The sequence below is a fragment of the Macrobrachium nipponense genome, chromosome 19 (genome assembly GCF_015104395.2).
Source record: "Macrobrachium nipponense isolate FS-2020 chromosome 19, ASM1510439v2, whole genome shotgun sequence".
In the NCBI taxonomy this organism is placed as follows: Eukaryota; Metazoa; Arthropoda; class Malacostraca; order Decapoda; family Palaemonidae; genus Macrobrachium; species Macrobrachium nipponense.
In genome coordinates this window covers 35,785,724-35,809,429 of record NC_061088.1, presented here as the reverse complement: position 1 = coordinate 35,809,429, position 23,706 = coordinate 35,785,724, and the positions used below count along the sequence as shown (strand labels likewise).

General features: G+C 38.2%; 2 protein-coding genes across 4 annotated transcripts in view; one reads left to right on the top strand and one right to left on the bottom strand.

The window, feature by feature from the left end:
* Positions 1–3,092, bottom strand: part of LOC135216236 (beta-arrestin-1-like) — a 302,438-nt gene extending 299,346 nt beyond the window's left edge. Inside the window, 1 exon segment of the mRNA XM_064251394.1 lies at positions 2,925–3,092. The gene's annotated coding sequence lies outside the window, so the exon portion shown is untranslated.
* A 16,260-nt stretch (positions 3,093–19,352) lies between these two features.
* On the top strand, positions 19,353–21,396 carry LOC135216224 (uncharacterized). 3 transcript variants are annotated; one of them, XM_064251371.1, is made up of 4 exons: positions 19,353–19,544; positions 19,759–19,843; positions 19,958–20,296; positions 20,489–21,396. In XM_064251371.1, exons 3-4 carry the CDS (start codon positions 19,970–19,972, stop codon positions 20,495–20,497), a joined length of 336 nt encoding a protein of 111 aa, XP_064107441.1. In that variant the 5' UTR covers positions 19,353–19,544; positions 19,759–19,843; positions 19,958–19,969; the 3' UTR covers positions 20,498–21,396. The 3 variants fall into 3 exon arrangements, with proteins under 3 accessions (XP_064107441.1, XP_064107451.1, XP_064107430.1); XM_064251360.1 differs by having other exon boundaries at positions 19,356–19,544; positions 19,759–19,820; XM_064251381.1 differs by lacking the exon at positions 19,759–19,843.
* Positions 21,397–23,706: the final 2,310 nt, after the last annotated feature.

The window sequence follows — 23,706 nt, the reverse complement described above, 5'->3', positions numbered from 1 at the left end:
CCACTACAAAATATTTGTGACCCAATTAGCATATGAATATGAAGACTAAAGCTTACTCACCATCAGCTAATGTCTCTAATAAGACTTACATAATTTTACCATAATTTCACGTCACTTTATATACGACTGGGGACTGCTGAAGGTACCATTTGTAAATAATAATAATAATAATAATAATATCTTAGCAGAGCAAAAAGCTAAACAAATTTCACCTGAATCCTTCGATCGTCTACTATACAGAAAATCATTTGAAACCTTCAATAATCAACAGATTTTCAACTAAAAGGAATGACACAATCTTTCTTAAGATCCAGAGATTACGTGGGTGCTAATAATGATGACAATATAAACCGTTACTTCGACAAAAATGGCCAGTTTTAAACAGTATCCATGAAATAGCAAAGTCGCGGAGACGATCAAATGACTTAAATATATAGACAGTCTCCTCTCTGTGTTTCTTTCAAACTCCTTGCCTTGGTAATCATAGGCACAAACTGCATCTCAACGGGGGACAGGATGCAACGGGCAGGGACGGCAATTGAAATCATGGGAAGGGTATTTCCAACGTACTAATGAGCAAGGTCTAGTCTAGAGACTACATCCGGGAAGGCCACGGGGTGTCAGAGCCTCTGGACACGGGAATGGATTCCAGTCGGATGCACAAGTGGACTTGGACAATGCTGTCAGACGCAGGCTGCTTGATCAACATATACGAGCTCATGTATGTAATTATTACAAAAACATCAATCAAAATGTGCAAGTATTAACAACAATAGGCTGTCAGGTGCTTGATTCGTATTCATACTGTTGTTAAGCACAATACAAAATAAAAATCATTATAATATTAACAATAACTGACGTAAAGCAGCTATGCGCACAAGCAATAACACGGAAGATGTTATGTGAAAGCACTGCTACCCTTTATAATATTAATAATACCATATTCATAACAGAAACACTGCGGATTATTCAAGTTTTAAACGCTTTGAAGGAAAAGAGCAGCAGCTAACCCAAGGAGATATAAATCTAACTGAAATTAAGGTTTAAAGTTTACTTGTAATACAACTGCCATTACAAAGCCAAGTTTTTATCATATCTTATAGAAAATGTGGCTAATCCCAACACTAATAATAAGTTCTGAAGCTGATATGAATTTCCTGCTAAGATCGTTTCCAACGGTCGGTTTCTACCATAAAATAAAAAATACGGCAACCAAGCGTGTCAATGTAGTCTATAATCAACGTTGCTAATGAAGAGCTGGCGTGTGAATACTGCTTTAATGCGATCATACGCTTGCTTTGGGTAAGACAAATGATCAATGGAATTACATTTAAATATATGCTTTCAGTGTCTTACACAAACAGAGAGAGAGAGAGAGAGAGAGAGAGAGAGAGAGAGAGAGAGAGAGAGAGAGAGAGAGAAGGGGGGGGGGGGGCTACTTAACAAAACGTAACTTGAATAACAATTAAGAGGAAAAAGTCCACAACACGGTGAACTCCATTTCGCTAACCCGCCGTTCGTTCGAAAGCTGCAAGATTAAAGTTACGTTTTCCTGAGCAGGGACAGCCGAAGCCGGCTCGATCTACTAAGGGCGTGAAGACGCGTTCGTTGTGCTATGAAGCAAGGATGGCGGTAGCAGTGGTCGCAGGATAGGGCGGCTTGAAGAAACCTTCACAAGGTGAAATACAACTAACATACTAGTAGGTTTAATGAAGTATAACACCATGATATTTAGGTGCAAAGCTACCTTACCAGAGAATAAACGCTGGAATATATCCTTGCGCCATGTTCTCTTGCATACCTCAAAACACTAGAAGAAAAATATTAATTTTAAATGAATGCATCAACAACCGTCCAAATATTTTCTTGTCTTCATTTCCGGTCACCTGAGGAGCTTCGGCTATACACTGATAATGACCAGCGTTCAAAATTTTAACCGCTATCGTTCACAGACCTCAATATCAATATTCCTACCTACATACTATACCATACTCTACTCTAACTTAGGCTAACCATATATAATTTGGCGGTAGCAAACCCGGGATGCATCATTACAGTAGTGAACCTAATTCCGGTGGTTCTAATTGGTCAAAAGAGCGCGTTGGTTACCGAGATGTGGTGCGGTCTGGATGATGTGGGGGAAGCATCACAGCCTGGCTGGATTAATACAAAAGGTACCACCACCAGCGTGGGAACACGGAGGGATTACCCTCGGCGGTTGCAGTTCCCACCCCACTACTCCCCACGTCCAATCTCCCAGTCTGGGATTTGTAAAGGAGGTGAGGTGAGATTACCTAATCCCCCACCCGATACGTGAGAACGTTTCACTCGGGTTATTACACTCGGCGATGTTCACTTTACGGAAACGGGTCTCTTGATCAATACTCCATACAATGAAATACACACGCACTGGTAACGTGCAACAAAATTGCCGGTGTACAAGGAAACATCGTACAACTTCGCCTTTTAAAGAGGAATATTATGGCTGGTCAGATAAGCCATAAGAGATTACCATGTTGTTTTACCGAAAAAAAATTATTATGCATATACACCACTCCAAAACTAAATCCCTGTATCATCACGGATTCTGGACAGAACGTTAAAATGCATTAATGCCTTTTATCACCATTTTGATGCCTTTAAAGATTAGATCCGCTGACACTTGCCCGATACACGACCTGGCTCATGTTCGCGGGATTATGATAAAAACAAACTCGAATACCGGCCCTTTTACACGTCCCTCGATAAGGGATTTATGGGTATGTTTGGATATGGTGGGGGAGGTTAAGAGAGAGAGAGAGAGAGAGAGAGAGAGAGAGAGAGAGAGAGAGAGAGAGTGGGGGGAGGGAGGCAAGGAGTGCTAAGAGAACCGCACCCGATTTTAATTTGTTCTCAAAAGGCTCAGCGCGATGATTCTTACTTACCTCACTACAAATCCTGGTCTTCGGGTACAGCCTCCAGGTTTATCTTATTTCCGGAATAACTATCCTTTGCACTAACGACGTCAGAGTGGAATTTTACTAAAAATCACTGCCTCGCCATGCAACACACCCTTCCTCTCCACTGCCACTCATCAAACTAATTCTGTGACGTCAGGGACAGAGCTGTCCTAGTTCTGCGCGGCGTTAACAGAGGGCAGTACCAGCGCAGAAAACGAAAATTCTTCATGGGACACTATAATATTCAGGATCAAGCATAACCATACATTTTAGCGCCCCAAAAACGACTTGCTGTGCGTGATTCATAAATATGTTAAACGTGAATTCGTGATCCAGAGCTTTAATAGATATACCATAATATAACAAAGAGAACAACGCCGAAGGCTTCACAAACTTCCATAAATACGTATCCACAACAGACGGCCTCAGGAGTAACTCATTTGTAGATTATGACCCACAGAAGCTTTGCTGAGGTCAGATGATGTTTACACATGCCTACGTAAGCCATCTACAATGGTTAGCAGATGTTAAAATGCAGATGTTAAAATGCAGAAACGAGTGGGAAGGGCAATCTTACTCCTTAATGAGTCCCAGACCAACAAGAGCTTACAAAAGTAGAGGAGTTTAAATTCGATAATAACAGATAGAATATTTCTTGGGCTGGAAGATATCAAGAAATATTATACACATGAACTTGGCAGTGATCATAAAATTGCCATTTCACGCCCTGATGATTAGTATCAGATTAATTATGGGAGGCAGGAAGGCTGCCTTAAACAACCACTCCCCTTTGCCATCATTTTCTTATTTCTCAAGTCTAAGTATACATGCATTTATTTGTCGATTTCTAATAATAATAATAATAATAATAATAATAATAATAATAATAATAATAATAATAATAATAATAATAATAATATGGAGCAATCCGGTATCACACAACAAACATGCAGCATGGCTCCAGGAAGTCAAGGAAGAAGAAACAGGGAGAATAAAACAAAGATTCACAGAGATCACGACAGACACAGTCAGACACCAACTAAAGAAAATGCCAAACTGGAAAGCCCCAGGTCCCGATGAAGTCCATGGATACTGGCTCAAAAACTTCAAGGCCCTACACCCACGAATAGCAGAACAACTCCAGCATTGTATCTCAAATCACCAAGCACCCAAATGGATGACCACAGGAAGAACATCCTTAGTACAAAAAGACAAGAGTAAGGGAAATATAGCCAGTAACTACAGGCCTATCACCTGTCTACCAATAATGTGGAAGTTACTAACAGGTATCATCAGTGAAAGGCTATACAACTACCTAGAGGAGACAAACACCATCCGCCCCCACCAACAGAAAGGCTGCAGAAGGAAGTGTAGGGGCACAAAAGACCAGCTCCTGATAGACAAAATGGTAATGAAGAACAGTAGGAGAAGGAAAACCAACCTAAGCATGGCATGGATAGACTATAAGAAAGCCTTCGACATGATACCACACACATGGCTAATAGAATGCCTGAAAAATATATGGGCAGAGGAAAACACATCAGCATTCCTCAAAAATACAATGCGCAAACTGGAATAAACAATACTTACAAGCTCAGGAATAAGACTAGCAGAGGTTAATATCAGGAGAGGGATCTTCCAGGGCGACTCACTGTCCCCACTACTCTTCGTAGTAGCCATGATTCCCATGACAAAGTACTACAGAAGATGGATGCCGGGTACCAACTCAAGAAAAGAGGCAAACAGAATCAACCATCTGATGTTCATGGACTGACATCAAGCTGTATGGTAAGAGCATCAAGGAAATAGATACCCTAATCCAGACTGTAAGGATTGTATCTGGGGACATCAGGATGGAGTTTGGAATAGAAATGCGCCTTAGTCAACATACAAAAAGGCAAAGTAACGAGAACTGAAGGGAAAAAGCTACCAGATGGGAGCAACATCAAACACATAGATGAGACAGGATACAAATACCTGGGAATAATGGAAGGAGGGGATATAAAACACCAAGAGATGAAGGACACGATCAGGAAAGAATATATGCAGAGACTCGAGGCGATACTCAAGTCAAAACTCAACGGCGGAAATATGATAAAAGCCATAAACACATGGGCAGTGCCAGTAATCAGATACACCGCAGGAATAGTGGAATGGACGAAGGCAGAACTCCGTAGCATAGATCAGAAAACCAGGAAACATATGACAATACACAAAGCACTACACCCAAGAGCAAATACGGACAGACTATACATAACACGAAAGGAAGGAGGGAGAGGACTACTAAGTATAGAGGACTGCGTAAACATCGAGAACAGAGCACTGGGGCAATATCTGAAAACCAGTGAAGACGAGTGGCTAAAGAGTGCATGGGAAGAAGGACTGATAAAAGTAGACGAAGAACCAGAAATATACAGAGACAGGAGAAAGACAGACAGAACAGAGGACTGGCACAACAAACCAATGCACGGACAATACATGAGACAGACTAAAGAACTAGCCAGCGATGACAATTGGCAATGGCTACAGAGGGGAGAGCTAAAGAAGGAAACTGAAGGAATGATAACAGCGTGCACAAGATCAGGCCCTAAGAACCAGGTATGTTCAAAGAACGATAGACGGAAATAACATCTCTCCCATATGTAGGAAGTGCAATACGAAAAATGAAACCATAAACCACATAGCAAGTGAATGCCCGGCACTTGCACAGAACCAGTACAAAAAGAGGCATGATTCAGTAGCAAAAGCCCTCCACTGGAGCCTGTGCAAGAAACATCAGCTACCTTGCAGTAATAAGTGGTACGAGCACCAACCTGAAGGAGTGATAGAAAACGATCAGGCAAAGATCCTCTGGGACTATGGTATCAGAACGGATAGGGTGATACGTGCAAACAGACCAGACGTGACGTTGATTGACAAAGTCAAGAAGAAAGTATCACTCATTGATGTCGCAATACCATGGGACACCAGAGTTGAAGAGAAAGAGAGGGAAAAAATGGATAAGTATCAAGATCTGAAAATAGAAATAAGAAGGATATGGGATATGCCAGTGGAAATCGTACCCATAATCATAGGAGCACTAGGCACGATCCCAAGATCCCTGAAAAGGAATCTAGAAAAACTAGAGGCTGAAGTAGCTCCAGGACTCATGCAGAAGAGTGTGATCCTAGAAACGGCACACATAGTAAGAAAAGTGATGGACTCCTAAGGAGGCAGGATGCAACCCGGAACCCCACACTATAAATACCACCCAGTCGAATTGGAGGACTGTGATAGAGCGCAAAAAAAAAAAAATAATAATAATAATAATAATATGTACTGAAGCATGGACTTTTTCGAACAAGATATATTGTTTCACATACTGAGAATAATCAACAACTAAGTCTAGCAATGTATGGAACAAATTAGGAGAGAAAATCACAATGTCCACATGCATACTTACATACATGCGTGTTTTATGACGCTAAGTGAACTTCCGCTGTTTCTTCCCGTCGAGAGAGGTTGATAAAAGGGGAAAAAAGCGCGATAGGCCAAATAAGAAAAAAACAAGTGATCTTACAATGCTATGAAATCTCAATGCAAGCCACCTGACGCCTCCACTTCTGTTCCTTGATAATAGACTCATATGAATTCCTACGACTTTAAATTAACAGCTACGAAAACACGTTATTTGAACTTCTCCATGTAGAAAGGGGGATATATGTATATTATTAATATATATATATATATATATATATATATATATGTACAAATGTTTAGCGCAGGTGGAAGTTTCTACTGGAACATAAATCCTTTTATACAGATACGTAGTTATAAAAACGAGCGATATAGTCACCCATTAGTTAACTGAAAACCACCATCTTTCAGTCACACTGTAACCCTTCTCACACAAGACCTTTGCGCATTGTAAGCATATTGGTTTGTTTGTATGGTGTTTTTACGTTGCATGGAACCAATGGTTATCCAGCAACGGGACCAACGGCTTTACGTGACTTCTGAACCACGTCGAGAGTGAACTTCTATCACCAGAAATACACATTTCTCACTCCTCAATGGAATGGCCGAGAATCGAACTCACGACCACCGAGGTAGGACGCCAACACCATACCAACCACACCACTGAGGCGCTGTAAGTATAATGGGACTCGGTCTAAATGCTTCGGGTCTCGCCCATGGTCTCGGCGTAAGAAATCATTCCAGTGAGTCACTTTTGGAGAACGGGGTAAACAACCAGCTGGTCACATCGTCCAGTTCTTTTCTTGGAAACGCTGTACTTAAGAGATTCTCGCCATGAGGATATTTTACCGTGTCAAGGGGAAAAAGTATGGGCCTATCACTAACTCTCCGGGCAATATTGCACGTGTCCTTCCTCAACCAAGTGAGGATTTTCACTGTACCACATTATTGAGGAGAAAATTCGTTGACTGAATCGCCTGGGTGAAAAACTGCTTCATCACCGAACTCGATATTATGATATCCAGATTCTCTATGCTGCATAAGCATCGATCGATAATTCACAAGTCGATCTCCGTGACTGAAGAGTATTCCCGATATAAATTGGTCTTTTACAATTAAGTATGATTGACGGAGAGAATGCGACCAATTGAACGCGAAGATATGTCCGTTTCCTTCGTTAATTTTCTTGTTGACTTTCGTGAACTCCTTCACGAAGGTCCACTGCAAGGTCGATTTCAAAGGTTTTCCGTTTTCGTGAAACGAGAAAATGCATCGACAATGGTCCAGGAGCGAATTTGTGCTCGTTTGTTATGCTTTCCTCAAGAATGTCATGTAACTCCGTCCTTTGGATAAAGGAACAAGCTCTGTTCTTTCTGCCTTTTTTTTTTTTAAACATGTCACAATATATGATTCTGGAAAAAAAGATTTGACATTTGAAACATTGAAAGTCGTGGATAACAAAACAAACACCAATATTCTATCGTAAAAACTTTCAATTCTAAGTTACTGGTCATTTTATTATAATATAAAATATATTACTATATATATATATTATATATATATATATATATATATTATATATATATCTAATAAAAGGAGCCCATAAAAACACCAAAATAGAGAAAAAGTACTATATTTCAGAGACTGCTGTCTCCCTCTTCAGGTAGATGAATGAGAAAAGTTTACAGAAAAGGTGGTGGTATTATACCAAGAGGTCCATCCACAAACAAGCCATTTTAAGTCAACCCCCCCCCGCTGATAATCTTCCTCTAATCTTCTTAAGGGTTGGTTGAATGAAGACGTTGTCGATCGTGTCCGAAATCCATCTTCCTTTTGAGATGTTCATTACCTGCCTCTCTTTTATAAGGCCGATTCCATCATTTGACTCTTGTCTCTGAAATATAGTACTTTTCTCGGATGGGTGTTTTATGGGCTCCTTTTATTAGATGGAACTCTGTTGTTTACAGAAACATTTTACCAGTCATAGTATATAATACTATATATATATATAGATATATATTATCATACTATATATATATATATATATAGAGAGAGAGAGAGAGAGAAGAGAGAGAGAGAGAGAGAGAGAGAGAGAGAGAGACAGTCCGTTTTCTTATCGCCCGCACAAAATCAATAATCAGATAGAAGATGTTTGTCAGATTACAGGATATGTCTACTTTATTTTAATGTCATGGGAACTACAGATCCAGAAACAAGTAGTTTTGTATGTGTAGTCTTCTTGATTGCGCGCGCGTGTTTTGTCATAGGTAAGGAACCGTAAGCTTCAAAATCTCATGGCTTATGTAACCGACTGCATTTTTCCGCTGCTCTGTATTTTCTGTTAATAATTGTAGGGTTTTTCTGGATTCTGAACATTTTTTCGGAACTTGTTGATTTCATTGCATTATCATTCTTGTAATATTTATCATTATTTGATCATCCATTTCCTCTCTAAATTGCTTTCTGTGCGGCGCAGATGGAGTAGGGAACCGTGGAAAGGCAGTGTTTCAGCATCTTTGGTGGAACTAAACCTAGGCCTATGTTACCGTCGGGTTGGCTCTCGGCGTTTCAAAGTGGAATCGTAGGTTTATGGCATAGATATAAGGGGCGTTTATGGTTCATCGAGAGATGGAGTCATTTAAATTCTAACACTTCTATCAAAACGTAGTCGGCGGCGGCTGGGGGCGTCACCCATGCTTTCCTATGACTGTAACCGAGTGGGATGATCGGGAATACCTAGGAGCGCCGTTCTGTAATGATTATAAACTGTCGTTTGGAGATGCCGGTCGTCATTAAACCTGCTTGGATGTTAAAACTGCAGATGATACTCCGCCTAATCCAAGAATCTGGAGGGGCTGGATGATTCTTGAGAAGGAAATCAGCCGTGCGACTATTGTATAATAATAATAATAATAATAATAAAACTACTACTACTACTACTACTACTACTACTACTACTATACTACTACTACTACTACTAACAATAATAATAATAATAATAATAATAATATAATGGGGAAAATGTTTTCATTTGTAGAAGCGGAGGAGACGCTTTCCTCACTACTTTTCTGAAGGGCTCTTTCACCCCTTCGGTATTGCTGGTGCATTACGCTCTTGAAAATGGTGTTTTGAGTTCTCCTTCCTCGACGTACAGGTGACCTAGACCGAGGCCAGTGGAATTAAGCTCAGATCCCGCCAAGGATACCCTACAGTCTACTCTACAAAAGGCTAATTAATCCCAGCCCTTGCCTGAACGGGCGGAGCTAATACACAGAAATCTTGAAAAAGAACGTGACGAACACCGAACGTTGTTGCCCATCTCGGACGCAAACCAAGGATGATATTGACAGGACCACGGTCTAGGTTATTGACAGAACAACGCAGACACTCGTGAGCACAGAGCTCTCAGACAGGGGATTCGAGAGGCATATCAGACCATGAATGAAGTGTATGGAGACGCAACGAACCTAAAGGTGCGTCCACACGGTCGAACAATGTCCGACGGACAAACATTGTTGCCATATCATAGGCGAAGCAGGATGACGTCATAAGCGTTGAAACGATGGAAGTAGATCTGGCAATAAACAGTGGTACCAGATGAGGTTGTATACTAGTGTTTTTAACTCTGCTCACAAGGCAAAGACCGGTAGATCGACTGTGTGGACGCGTCTTTAGACTTCCTGAATAAGGGCAATAGAGGAAAATGTAAAAAAGATGGTTGTCATTCTTAAATTGGTATGGCGTCCACCTGCCTTCAGTAATAATAATGATAATTATAATATACGTACCGCTGATCAGCCTCCTTTAGTGGTTTACGAAGCGGATATTATCAAATAAGCTTTCTGTACGGTATGTTCATCTTCGGTACAGTAAAATTATGAAAGCTGTGGTGGTCCTTGTCTTGTCTTTTCTCTGAAGCCATTCTCCGTCAAAGGAAAAGCTAAATAATAATAATAATAATAATAATAATAATAATAATAATAATAATAATAATAATAATAATAATAATAATAATAATAATAGCCCTCCACTGGAGCCTGTGCAAGAAACATCAGCTACCTTGCAGTAATAAGTGGTACGAGCACCAACCTGAAGGAGTGATAGAAAACGATCACGCAAAGATCCTCTGGGGTATGTATCCAGAACGGATAGGGTGATACGTGCAAACAGACCAGACGTGACGTTGATTGACAAAGTCAAGAAGAAAGTATCACTCATTGATGTCGCAATACCATGGGACACCAGAGTTGAAGAGAAAGAGAGGGAAAAAATGGATAAGTATCAAGATCTGAAAATAGAAATAAGAAGGATATGGGATATGCCAGTGGAAATCGTACCCATAATCATAGGAGCACTAGGCACGATCCCAAGATCCCTGAAAAAGAATCTAGAAAAACTAGAGGCTGAAGTGGCTCCAGGACTCATGCAGAAGAGTGTGATCCTAGAAACGGCACACATAGTAAGAAAAGTGATGGACTCCTAAGGATGCAGGATGCAACCCGGAACCCCACACTATAAATACCACCCAGTCGAATTGGAGGACTGTGATAGAGCAAAAAAAAAAAAAAAAAAAAAAAAAAAAAAAAAAAAAAAAAAAAAATAATAATAATAATAAAGGCAACAGTGTATAAATAAAAATAACATAAGTCTGTTTGGGTTTGCAATGACTGTGACAATGCTTACATTCATTCGCATTCATACCAGAGAAAGGTGATAAAGAAAGTCTTTCTATTGTTTCTAAGAAATTTCCTACGGGACACGGTAACGCAATATGATTCTCAGAGAAGAGATATAGAAGGTTTTACCTACGTCCATACTCATATTCCATAGATAAAATATGGCTATGGGAAGGAAGTTACAAACTGCACATCCATAAGACAGTATTGCAGTTCTTTTCGTTATGCCTCTATGCATTTTATGACGTTTTAGTATCCTAGTCGTCGAAACCTTACTTGGATAGCAGACAGGGTTGCCGTTTTGAGGAATTTCGTCCACTAATGTGGCTTTCTGGTGACATCTGGCAACCTCCGTAGCTTTTCCGACCCCGGCCACGGCACTAAGGAATAAAATTCTTCACTTTGCCTTTTTATGTTTCATTATGAAAATAAAGTTATAAAACATGTCCTGCTTATTTATAGAAGTGAATTTTATTGAAATCCTTTATTTTTCTTCGTCAAAAATACTTCATGTTAAGCTAGTGACGTGTAGTTTTTTAACGTCACGGAAAATAATTCTACATCGGAAAATAACCATTCTAACCGTTAAATTTTCCTCATTCTAACCATTAAATCATAAATAACGTAAAAAATTCAGAAGAACTGCTTATGGTAACACTGCTAAAAGCCAATGTTGTGAAGAAAAAATGGCATCGCTGATAGCAGCCGATTGCCTCTCTGGCTTCTTTCGTACAAATGTGGGCTAATGATAACAGAAACTGTCAGTAATATATAAAAAAGGCACCAGCTCACAATAGACATGTCCAAAAGATGGTGTTCTTTAGTCCAAGCAAATGTCTAGAGTCATTTCTTGGATATTTTCCTTCTTATTAAATAAGGTTTTAGTAGCGCTGTAAAAAGTTAAAAAAGTAATATTTCCAAGAAGTTTGAAGTAATTATACATAAGTATAATATGTAGTTTAACCAGATCACTGAGCTGATTAACAGCTCTCCTAGGGCTGGCCCGAAGGATTAGATATTTTTAAGTGGCTAGGAATCAATTGGTCACCTAGCAACGGGACCTACAGCTTTTTGTGGGATCCGAACCACATTATCGAGAAATTAATTTCTATCATCAGAAATAAATTTCTCTGATTCCGCGTTGGCCGAGCCGAGAAAGTGATTATACATAAAATGTGAAAAAAATGGAGCTATATAGTGTATGAAACCTTTGTATAAAGATAATTGGTAATGTAGATTGAATTACGATAAAAAATAAATACAAAGATAAAATATGTTAGCCACTAATGTTGACAATTTGGATTTTAACTTGAGTCCCTCTGCTGATATCAGTTGTGAGGATTAGTCTAGAACAGTGGTTCCCAAAGTGGGCGGTACCGCACCCCTGGGGGCGGTGGATTGATTTCGGGCGGGGTGGGGGTCAGGCAGAAGGGGGCGGTTGGGTGGCGAAGGGTGACATTAAGAGAATTTACTTTTAAGCAACAAATTACTCTTTTATTTATTTTGTTTTATTTTAATGAATGACAAAATATGTCATAAACGCTAAGCCCATACCACGTATGCAGTTTATAGATAGAATAATTTACTAAATTGTGTATTATTTGTGAAATGCATCTTTGTATTTAATATTCTTATTTTCAATTTGAAGAAAATAAATAAAAAAAAAAAATGCTCGGATGTGTGTATCGGGGGGAGGGGGTCGCTAAGAATATATCTGAAAGTTAAGGGGGCGCCCAAGCCTGGGAAAGTTTGGGAAACTCTGGTCTTCGAGAAATGGACATCATTAGTACTTTACCTGTGTTACAGTCATGGACATGACACAAGGAGGCTGTAAGTTGGGGTCAATTAATTATTCTGTCCGTTGGTACGTTATCTCGGCGTGGGATGCTCTCTCTCTCTCTCTCTCTTTCTCTCTCTCTCTCTCTCTCTCTCTCTCTGTCTTACTCTTGAAACTAACTACTTATTCAGTTCATCGTCCTCCCTTTTGTCATTTTAAGCAAACCTACCAATCAAGTCCTAGAAATGTCACTCGAGTTTCTCGTTACGCACATCTTGATAAAATACACATCTGGGTGACAAGATTGATTTCAACACAATAATATCTTTCAACACATTTAATGACATACGAAGAATAATGTAGCCTAAATTTTGTTCTCTTTCGGTAGTGCAACTGGATTCTCGTGTTCTTGAAAGTGGTGTCACACCATGGGCGGAATTCTGGTTTTATCGCCAAATATTTGTAATTTTTTAAACATTCTGATGGCAAGGTACTACCTACTAGTGAAATTGGGCTGCAAGATATGTAGAAAAGCTTTATGTAATACAGTATTCAGTTGTCGAAAGGTTCTAGCTATTTACTTTATAATAGTGCTTTTATATTTATCTAAACGTACCTAATGTTTACTAACGCCTAACCTTTATCACGTTACCATCCAAGTACTGTTGATAGGCGGCAATTAGTCCCAGTACTCGGGCAATGCCTCCTAACTTCTCAGAATGGGAAGTCTATCGATCACACCTTGTTTTTCATGATCCAAAAAGTGTCGTGAATGTTGGGAGAAGTTCTCTGATGTGCTGCCTTTAGAGAACTCCTCTAAAACCAAAGCAGTTCTATGTTTGCGGAACATCCCAGAACCTGTCCTGCACAGACCTACTACATACTTGCCCTGTTCATATTGTTCTCGAGCACCTATCGTCTCAACTTGCTCAATCAATCTGCATGCCATGATCAGTATCAGTCTACTTATACTGCTCCGTATTCTATTCGACGCCAATTTATATACACTGATTATTATTATGGTCAGTATTAACCTGCTTACAATGTTTTATTCATGAACCTTCATATACGGCTCCTTAAAAGTCTGCTTACTTAACTCGGTCTTGTATCCTTCTCAGCATCGGCCTACTTATTCTAGTCAGTAAATACACCTGGCTCAGTATTCGCCTACTTTTTCTGTTCACCTTCTACATACAACCCTAAGATACAAACTATTTTCTCAGCCTTCGTACCAGTTTCGGCTGAAAAATCTACCGTTACTGCTACTGGAAGTCTGTTATGAAGCATAGGATACAAGTATGGAAAGATGGGAAGTCCTGATACTTTGTATCATGCATGTAGTACAACATAGCTTCTATGAATATGGAAAGGGTCATTATTTTTATGCTGGAATGTATCAAGGCTCTTGATATATGCTAGTAATAATAATGAAAAAAAGATTTTTTAAATATTTTCTATTTTAATTGACAATGTGGAAAATAAAGTGGATTTTGTTGGTACTTAATTTGATTATTCTCTCTCTCTCTCTCTCTCTCTCTCTCTCTCTCTCTCTCTCTCTCTCTCTCTCTCTGTTCGGAAATTATCTGAATAGGTTTTGAATCACGTTTCCTGTCCCGTTCGAGCAAACTGCAGTTTGGATCTTCAGAAGCAGAAATTCTAACTTTTTCAAAGGCCATCTGTAAAATATATAATGATTTTGCTTTACTTTTCTTGGATTGTCCTAAAGGTAGCTAAGAGTTTTGGTAAATATCGATTATGTAATACAGCTTTATGTAATACAGTATTCAGTTGTCGAAAGGTTCTAGCTATTTACTTTATAATAGTGCTTTTATATTTATCTAAACGTACCTAATGTTTACAAACGCCTAACCTTTATCACGTTACCATCCAAGTACTGTTGATAGGCGGCAATTAGTCCCAGTACTCGGGCAATGCCTCCTCACTTCTCAGAATGGGAAGTCTATCGATCACACCTTGTTTTTCATGATCCAAAAAGTGTCGTGAATGCTGGGAGAAGTTCTCTGATGTGCTGCCTTTAGAGAACTCCTCTAAAACCAAAGCAGTTCTATGTTTGCGGAACATCCCAGAACCTGTCCTGCACAGACCTACTACATACTTGCCCTGTTCATATTGTTCTCGAGCACCTATCGTCTCAACTTGCTCAATCAATCTACATGTCATGATCAGTATCAGTCTACTTATACTGCTCCGTATTCTATTCGACGCCAATTTATATACACTGATTATTATTATGGTCAGTATTAGCCTACTTACAATGTTTTATTCATGAACCTTCATATACGGCTCCTTAAAAGTCTGCTTACTTAACTCGGTCTTGTATCCTTCTCAGCATCGGCCTACTTATTCTAGTCAGTAAATACACCTGGCTCAGTATTCGCCTACTTTTTCTGTTCACCTTCTACATACAACCCTAAGATACAAACTATTTTCTCAGCCTTCGTACCAGTTTCGGCTGAAAAATCTACCGTTACTGCTACTGGAAGTCTGTTATGAAGCATAGGATACAAGTATGGAAAGATGGGAAGTCCTGATACTTTGTATCATGCATGTAGTACAACATAGCTTCTATGAATATGGAAAGGGTCATTATTTTTATGCTGGAATGTATCAAGGCTCTTGATATATGCTAGTAATAATAATGAAAAAAAGATTTTTTAAATATTTTCTATTTTAATTGACAATGTGGAAAATAAAGTGGATTTTGTTGGTACTTAATTTGATTATTCTCTCTCTCTCTCTCTCTCTCTCTCTCTCTCTCTCTCTCTCTCTCTCTCTCTCTCTCTCTCTCTGTTCGGAAATTATCTGAAGAGGTTTTGAATCACGTTTCCTGTCCCGTTCGAGATAAACTGCAGTTTGGATCTTCGAAAGCAGAAATTCTAACTTTTTCAAAGGCCATCTTTAAAATATATAATGATTTTGCTTTACTTTTCTTGGATTGTCCTAAAGGTAGCTAAGAGTTTTGGTAAATATCGATTATTAGAGATTTTAAGAGCTGGAACAATACGAAACTTACTTCTTAAAGAGTAGAGGACAATCAGCTTTAAAAACCCTTGGAACCCAATTATCAGAGCACAGATCCGCACACACGGACGCACGCAGGCTTACACACCCACTATTTTAGTAAGTATACTGCACTAAAGACCAGATCAGCCTTTTTTTGTGCAGGGAGATGGACTCGGAATATAGAAGATAAGCCTTAGTAGTTTGAAAAAAAAAAAATTATTACTGGAATGCCACCAACGACTGTTGAACTATATCTGTCTGTGGAGACTAACAACTTGTAATGTAATGTATTCAAAATGGAATATTTGGAAAATAGTTGCACTGTTGTTTTGACAGTTTTAAGGCCTTGGGGTCTGGTTCGATTTAAGTATTTTGTCTACGAAATTCTCGAATAAGGATGCACCTTTCAGCTAAGGAGAAATGACAGAAGGTTCTGATGAAGCAGGAAGAGCGAGTTGTGATCTAAACTAGATACTATACACAAAGATGATTGTTATAGGCTGAGCCAGGAAAGCCTATGCTTGGCGTATGGCCAACTTAATCTCCAACAACAAAGACTCCGTTGGAGATGGGGCTTAAAATATTAGGGAACTGATCAGACTAAAGCTTTTATATGTCTTCGGTTTCTCTCAGTTTGAAAAGTAACACTGTCAAGCGTTGAGAAATTAAAGCGCGTTTTATGCAGAAGAGGAACAGCACTGATCAGAGAGCGCCTTTGTCTCTAAAAATAGGACAGGTTCGGGCAAACAAGAAGACAAGACCATACTGTTAACATTACAATGCTATACCAGTCACTTAATAACAAACAAAAGCAGTTTGAGATGGACAGAAAGAGAAAAGAAGCTAGTACTACTCTAATGTGGCCTGATTACGTAATCGCTGTCCACAGCCATTCAGTCCTGTTTTGTTATTGAACAAGCGGTACTCACTGCAATATTTTAGTGTGTTAGTACTATAACGGAATGCCAGAAGAACCGGCTACTGTGGCCAAAAATAAGAATTGTAAAGAGTTTTCTGGACTAACATTGAGGGGGCTCAGCAACGTGCCTCAAAAGAAAAATGATTCTTTCTATCCTATTAGGGGTTTGGTTTGTGTGAAACAGAGATAGGCATACTATTTTTTTCTGTTATTAATTATTCAGATTACTTCTATTACTTTTACCTCAAATAGATATTACACGGTTATTATATTATTAAATGTACAGTTATGTTTCCAGTTTAGTATCTCTTTGAAGTAAGCATATTGATATTAAAGACAAAAAACGCTGTCAGTAAAAGAAGAAGAAAAAAATACGCATGAATACTGAAGAAATTTTTTTCTAATGAAGTATATTAGGAATGAAATAAATTATATAGTTTTCTTTTGCTCACCCATGTTCAAGGAGATACCTATTCCTCTCTCTCTCTCTCTCTCTCTCTCTCTCTCTCTCTCTCTCTCTCTCTCTCTCTCTCTCTCTCTTTACATTACACTTTCATAGGACAATAAATCTATAAATATTGTGGACCGAATAACAGTGCAAGACACGTGCCTTTGATATATATTTGTATTTATACTAAGAGTAATCGTTTTGTAATCACTCACCGGAATTATAACCGATTATAGTGAGATTTATAATGGGTGCAATTGATCATGGAATTACCAGAATGTAACCACTGTAACTTAACAAAGGTCGATATCCTCATTAGCAATATTAAAGTAGTTAAAGAGGTCAGCGAACTGGTTTGAACCAAGCCACGGGTTCCTAGACGCCTCCTTGTGGGGTTTGAAAGCTGGCAGTTTGAAGGACTTCAATCCTACAAGGACTAAGGAGTCTCAGGAGTATGACATAGTACTACAAATGTTAAGGGTTAACTACTGAGGCAGCTACTTGCACCCTGTAGTAGGGGTGTAAGAATTCTGCCAACACCGTAGGTCCTGCGTGACGTAAAAGGCGACTAAAAGGACAGCTGTTGCCTTGCAGTGGTAGGCATTCCTAAGACCTAAGTCGTTGTTACAAAAAGTAATTAATTGAAAATAAGCACATACAGTTCCTGGAAAATGTTCAAAGCCATGTTAGATCAAGAAATATATAAACCCCCCGATTATTTTTCCAGTAACTGAAATGCAGTCCTAAATAATCCAGATTTTTATTTCATAGAAATTGAACTACATGCACGTCTTATTGCAATACTGCATAAAATTCAAATTTTTGAATTTTGTGCAGATCCACAACATGTTTACTGCCACGCTAATGGGTATTAGCAGCAAATATACTTTTTTCCATGAAAGACACCAGAAATAGAATCTATAATATTATAGTTTAATGACTGCATGACATCTAGAAGTGGTAGCTAGCCTCACTTAGACCTACAGTAGCAATTTCTTCAAATTAACTAGTCATTTGAATTTAGTAACGTCTCATATCTCGTCCTTATTCCAAGATGTTTAGGATTTAAGCGTACTTTTATATGGCGGGTGAAGCTCGCAGGGTTATTTGAAAGATAGAAAATAGTCTGAACTATGACACAGACATGACGAAGAAAGGAAGAGATGGGATAATCTTTTTCCCTCATGATTTTCTTGGTCTAGTCGGATTCCGTAACTGGGGTGAATGTAACCACATGGACGGCCTTCAAGGTTTTTTTTTCATAGAGTACGTGAGTTTTCAGATATTTATTATTTTTTATTTCATTTCCCAATTGAATGTCAAATAAATTCTATTTACTTTCACCACTTTCATTTTAGTGCTCGTGCTATATCTGTTACTGTCAGATCAGCAAATCTAAGAAAATACATCAAAATATAATGTAGTAAGAACCGACAACTTTGTTTTTCCTTATCTGTTGATTCACATATTTTTTATCTTTAATTATGATAGTATATGGATTTCTTAATTAATTTTCTTTAGATTTCAAGGGTTTAACTAAAAAGCCCATCCAAACTTTTGGAGAAAGCTAAAACAAAGCGACATTTAAAGCAATTACAATGTAGTCGTTCGTGTCTGCTGTCTCGTTGGGAAAAACTGACGGTTGATTATAATCTGACGATGCTTATTAAGATTGAATTCTTTGATATCTACGTATTTAATAACTGATATTTCAAAGGATCTCACGATATAGTCATCTATTTATTCATAGCTGTATGCATAATCCAGATCATATTTAAACAGTTTATCTCCCGTCCATAGATTATTTTTCGGGAGATATATTTTGTTATCATTCCCCTTACTCATTCCTGTGAGGCCTCTTATACTGGCGGTGAATACATCTAGATTATCGCTACCAGGACAGATGGGAATGGGGAAAATGAACTGAACTTTATCAGGCTAATATAGACAAATAAATAGCGTCATCGTGCTTTGCAATTAATTGTAAGGACCCAGAGTTCAAAGTAAATCATATCATTGTAGAAGCATTCAATAGATGGCGTCCCCTTCGCATCACGGAGGTGATGTAAACCTCAAGTGTCCTTGTTTTATGATAGAATTCCAGTCGTTTTACTATTATGATTCCGAAGAGACCAGCAACAGTATCTACAGCCGTAGTCTGAGAGTAATTGTAAATATTGCGATTTTTGGAAGAACGCTTTTGTTCAGTCTTTTTTACGATTTGCCATTTGAGGCTAATTTTCCTGAGGAGAGGGAGTCGAGTGCTTAAATTTCGCGTGAAGTTTTCAAGATTAAGAAATGGCTTGTAAGTTTAAAAGCTAAGAGTTTTTACATTGAAATTTCTTCATAACTGTTTACGCATATCTCAGTGCATTACTTTCGTTTGGCCAGATTATTTTTTTTTCGGCAAGGTTTAGCGTAAGTTATTTTTATGATCTGAAGTCTTGGCTTCAAATTATTCTTGTTAATAAATCCTTATAAGATGTTGATTTTCTATAACTTATTTGCTTTACCTTCAGATTACAATGTTCCTCAGACATATATGCCATCTGCGCCACCACTTGCGTATGAGGCTCCACAGGTGAGGATGGAGGTCCTGTATAGGCATTTACCCACATTTTTGCTGTTCGGACTCTGTTAAATATTTTTCCTTTTGAGATTTGTTTTTGTCCCTGGGTATATTAGTAATATTTAGTATATTTGTTTCGGGTAACACAGGCTCAGTATGGAATGCAACAACAGGTGCAAATGGCAGTTCCTCAACCAATAGCCTCCCAGCCAATGATGCAGTCTCCTAATTACTTAACACAACCTACCATGATGCAGCCACAAATGGTTTCCCCTCAACCTGCTATGACTTCCCCTGCACAGATGGTTTTTCCCCAGACAGTAATGCAGCAACAACCCTTCGCTACTCAGTCTATGCCTACTACAGCACAAATTCCGGTACAGGCAGTTCCAGCATCTGTTGCACAGCCTTTGGTACAGCAGTACCCGACCATGCAAGTTGCGCAGCCTGCTGGAGCAGTCTTGCCATATACACAAATGACGGCACGAGTAAGTATCTTTTAAAAGTAGTCTTATACGAAACAACTGAATGACACGCTAAGTAAAGAGGTTTGCAAAATCTTAAATGTTATTGTAAAGTAACGCTAAGCAAAGAGTTTAGCAAGATTTTCATGTTGTTGTAAAGAATTATTTTAATTTGTTGAGCCTTTTCGTTTGTACTAATCTTTGTTTTAATTTCAGTATATGTGAAGACCGTATGATGGTGTCCACCCAGCCTTCAGCGTCAGCGGAGTTAAGAAATTTACCAAAGGTTTTATAGCGGGGGACTATTTTTAAAGATCCTTTAAATTAAACTAATCTTTTTAATGTAATGACTTTAAATTGACCAAATGAGCATTGTGGTTAGTCTTAAGTTTTCAGTAGTTTACGCTGCAAATTGAGGTACTCAATTATGGTGTTTACGGCGAAAATTTATTTACTATCGAATTTTTTTTGTACTTTTCGTTTTTAACATATAAAGTGTAGTGTGGGAATTGCCATGCGAAACATCTAAATTATGATTTTGCAGGAAACTGTTATGATTTTAGTTAACAATTCTGTTAGAAAATTTTGCTGGTTTTAACGCATTGTTGGCCAGAAGTGTGTGTAGTACTGTGATATGAAAAGTAACCGGTTCGTATTTGCAGGTCTGTATGAATCCAGAATGGTTCTTGAAAATATTTTTTTCTAGATTTATCATTGTACGTACGTCCTACTTTATATACAAGTTTGTGGAGTAACATGGTATAATAAGTGTTAGAATTTTCATAAGCAATGAACTCTGGTTTTTTACTCTGTAGTAGTTTGAAAGCTTTTGCCTTTTTTTTCTGGACGCCGAGAAAATACTATATAATATGAAAACTGTTTTAAGGGCGGTTAAAGTTCTGTGGATGTCTGATTTTAATTTAAATAGCAATGATACTTGACAATTAGTTGGTTCTTCAGTTTACGCTGTAAATTACCCATTATCGTTGAAATGGGTGATATAAGAACTAAACCCATTAAGTTGGAAGGAGCATTAATTTAGGGATCTAAAGTTTTAAGAGAATGGATTGTGTGTACTGATAATTGTGTAAATTGATTTGTGTATAATATAGTTTACCAGCAAACTTGTGTGTACATTACCAATGAATCTTGGTTACAGAAAAACCGAATCGGGGTAGAAATTTACTTTAGTGGACTTGCTAATACTTGCAAGTTCCGAGGCTTGAGTTTATTTAAAGGTTATTAGAATAATTCTGAACTCCTGACTGAAATTAAAAATTTTGCTATCAGTTGAATGTCCACCTGGCTGCCTAAAGCTTAAATCGGATAACAATAAAATGTCAGCATCTAGCACTTGCCCCCATTAAGGTCTGGTTAAGAATAAAGAAAATAAAAATGATTGAAAGCTAAGTTAACTAAATAACCCACTATGAAACCGCTAAAATTTGTGCTGAAAATCTTCCTGTTTACTTAAACTGCTGCCTAATTCGGTCAAGACTCTAACAAACTGATGAGAAAAGGTTTGAGATCTGGGGCCTCCAATCGACTATCTAATACACTGGGCCTGTTGAAAGGGAGAAATAGCCTGGTTAACGATAGTCAAATATATGGAGACTCAAACGTGATTAAGAATGGTGAGACGTGATTTGGGAAAACTTCTAATTCCTGAGTCCTGACCGCAGAACACAATTGCTTTTGGTTATTTGATTTTCACTTTGCCGTGAGTGCGCACGTACTTCTAACAGCTCAAGATGCAAGATGAACTGTAGAATAACGGCCCTGGAAGTGGAAAAGGTAATAATGAAGAGAATAGCTGCCGAAAGCAGGGTACACCATATGCAAAATATTGGTCTAGGATCTACTAGAAATCTCTACATGGATAAGAGGAAATTGTTCATAATTTTTTAAAAGTTGCCTCGGATATTAGATACTGATGCCGGTGAAACTATGTATTACTGAAATTACTAATCTAAAAGGGAAAATCTTTAGTATTTAAGCAATGGAATAGTCTAGCGCTTAATTTAAAAAAAAAAAAAATTGCTCCATTATCATGAAAGCACCCGTAGGTAACTAGCGCCGCCACTGACTAATCTGCACCTCACGTGGTGCACTGTAGACCTGACTAAAGGTGGTTAGCAGTATATCTTCGGCCTATAGCTACACATACGTTTTAAAAGCCTTTACACCCCCGTTCTGCTTACTCTATATAGTCAAACAACGCCAGCTCCATTTTCTGCTGTCATGAGCAATGAATGGTCGAAAATGCGCCATCTCTCGGCGTTGCAGCCGAATATTTATCAATCGAATCGCGAAAGGAAACGCAGGGGACATCCTTTTTATAAAATGGAAAAAACAATTGCACAGCAAAAATCTCAAAACCCATGGAGCTAAGGGGTGAGCACTGGTTATCCTGAAATTATGAGCTTTACACTTTGAGCTTCATTTTAGCATTACATGGAGTAAAAGAAAAATACCAATTAATAAAGAGAGTGCCCGCTTGGTTTTGAACTAACAACCTCATTCCAAGACCTGAAACAAATTGTATGAAAGTAAAATTAGTTGTTGCAAAAGCCATAGAACTGGCACGTCGGAGATAGAAAAATTATAAAAATACCGCGAACAATAACTGACAGATGAAAAAGACCAATTACATAAAAAAAAGAAAGGCCATTCAAAATGAGTGCGTATGATTCAATTGAAGAACAAATTGAACAAACTTGGGAATTTTGCATTTTTCTCCTGGTGGAGGTAGTTGGTATAGTCAAATGCCGTTTGAAATAGCAAAAAAAAGTAACTCCAGGATATTGTGAGGGTTAAACTATTTTTAATATATATTACGCCATTCATTAAACCATAAAAGATTTTTATTTCATTTATTGGTCACATCTAATTTTATTAATCATTTTTTTCACATAAGTCATTAAATTATTTACTATAATTCAATTTATTTAACCTTCATTACGGCGCTGAATGGCCATCTTGACCCCAGTGCCTAGGCTTTAGCCCTAAATATCATACATCCACCCAGATGCTGTGATGTGAATCCACTAAGTAATTTCTTTATTCTACAACTGTGTCTGACATGTAACCATCATCGTTCCTACTATATATGAAAGCCTAGCGGGATAGCTTTTAGATTAATTGATAGACAAAGAGAATTGAAGGGTTCTAGCAATGGAATTAATGCTAACCTGAATGTTTTTGTCTTTTAAAAGACTACTTAATCCAATAAAAAAAATAATAAATCACAAGAAGTTTTACATAATATAAATTACGTCAAACTGGAGTTAGACTACCCATATTGTGAGGGTATGACAAAGTGGCAGGTAGAAACAGCACTAACTTTATTACTGTAGCTGACCTTATGTCAGCACGGGCTCTTGCTCATAGAGCAGCCCGTAGGTAACTTTATTACAGGTAAACACCGGATACGG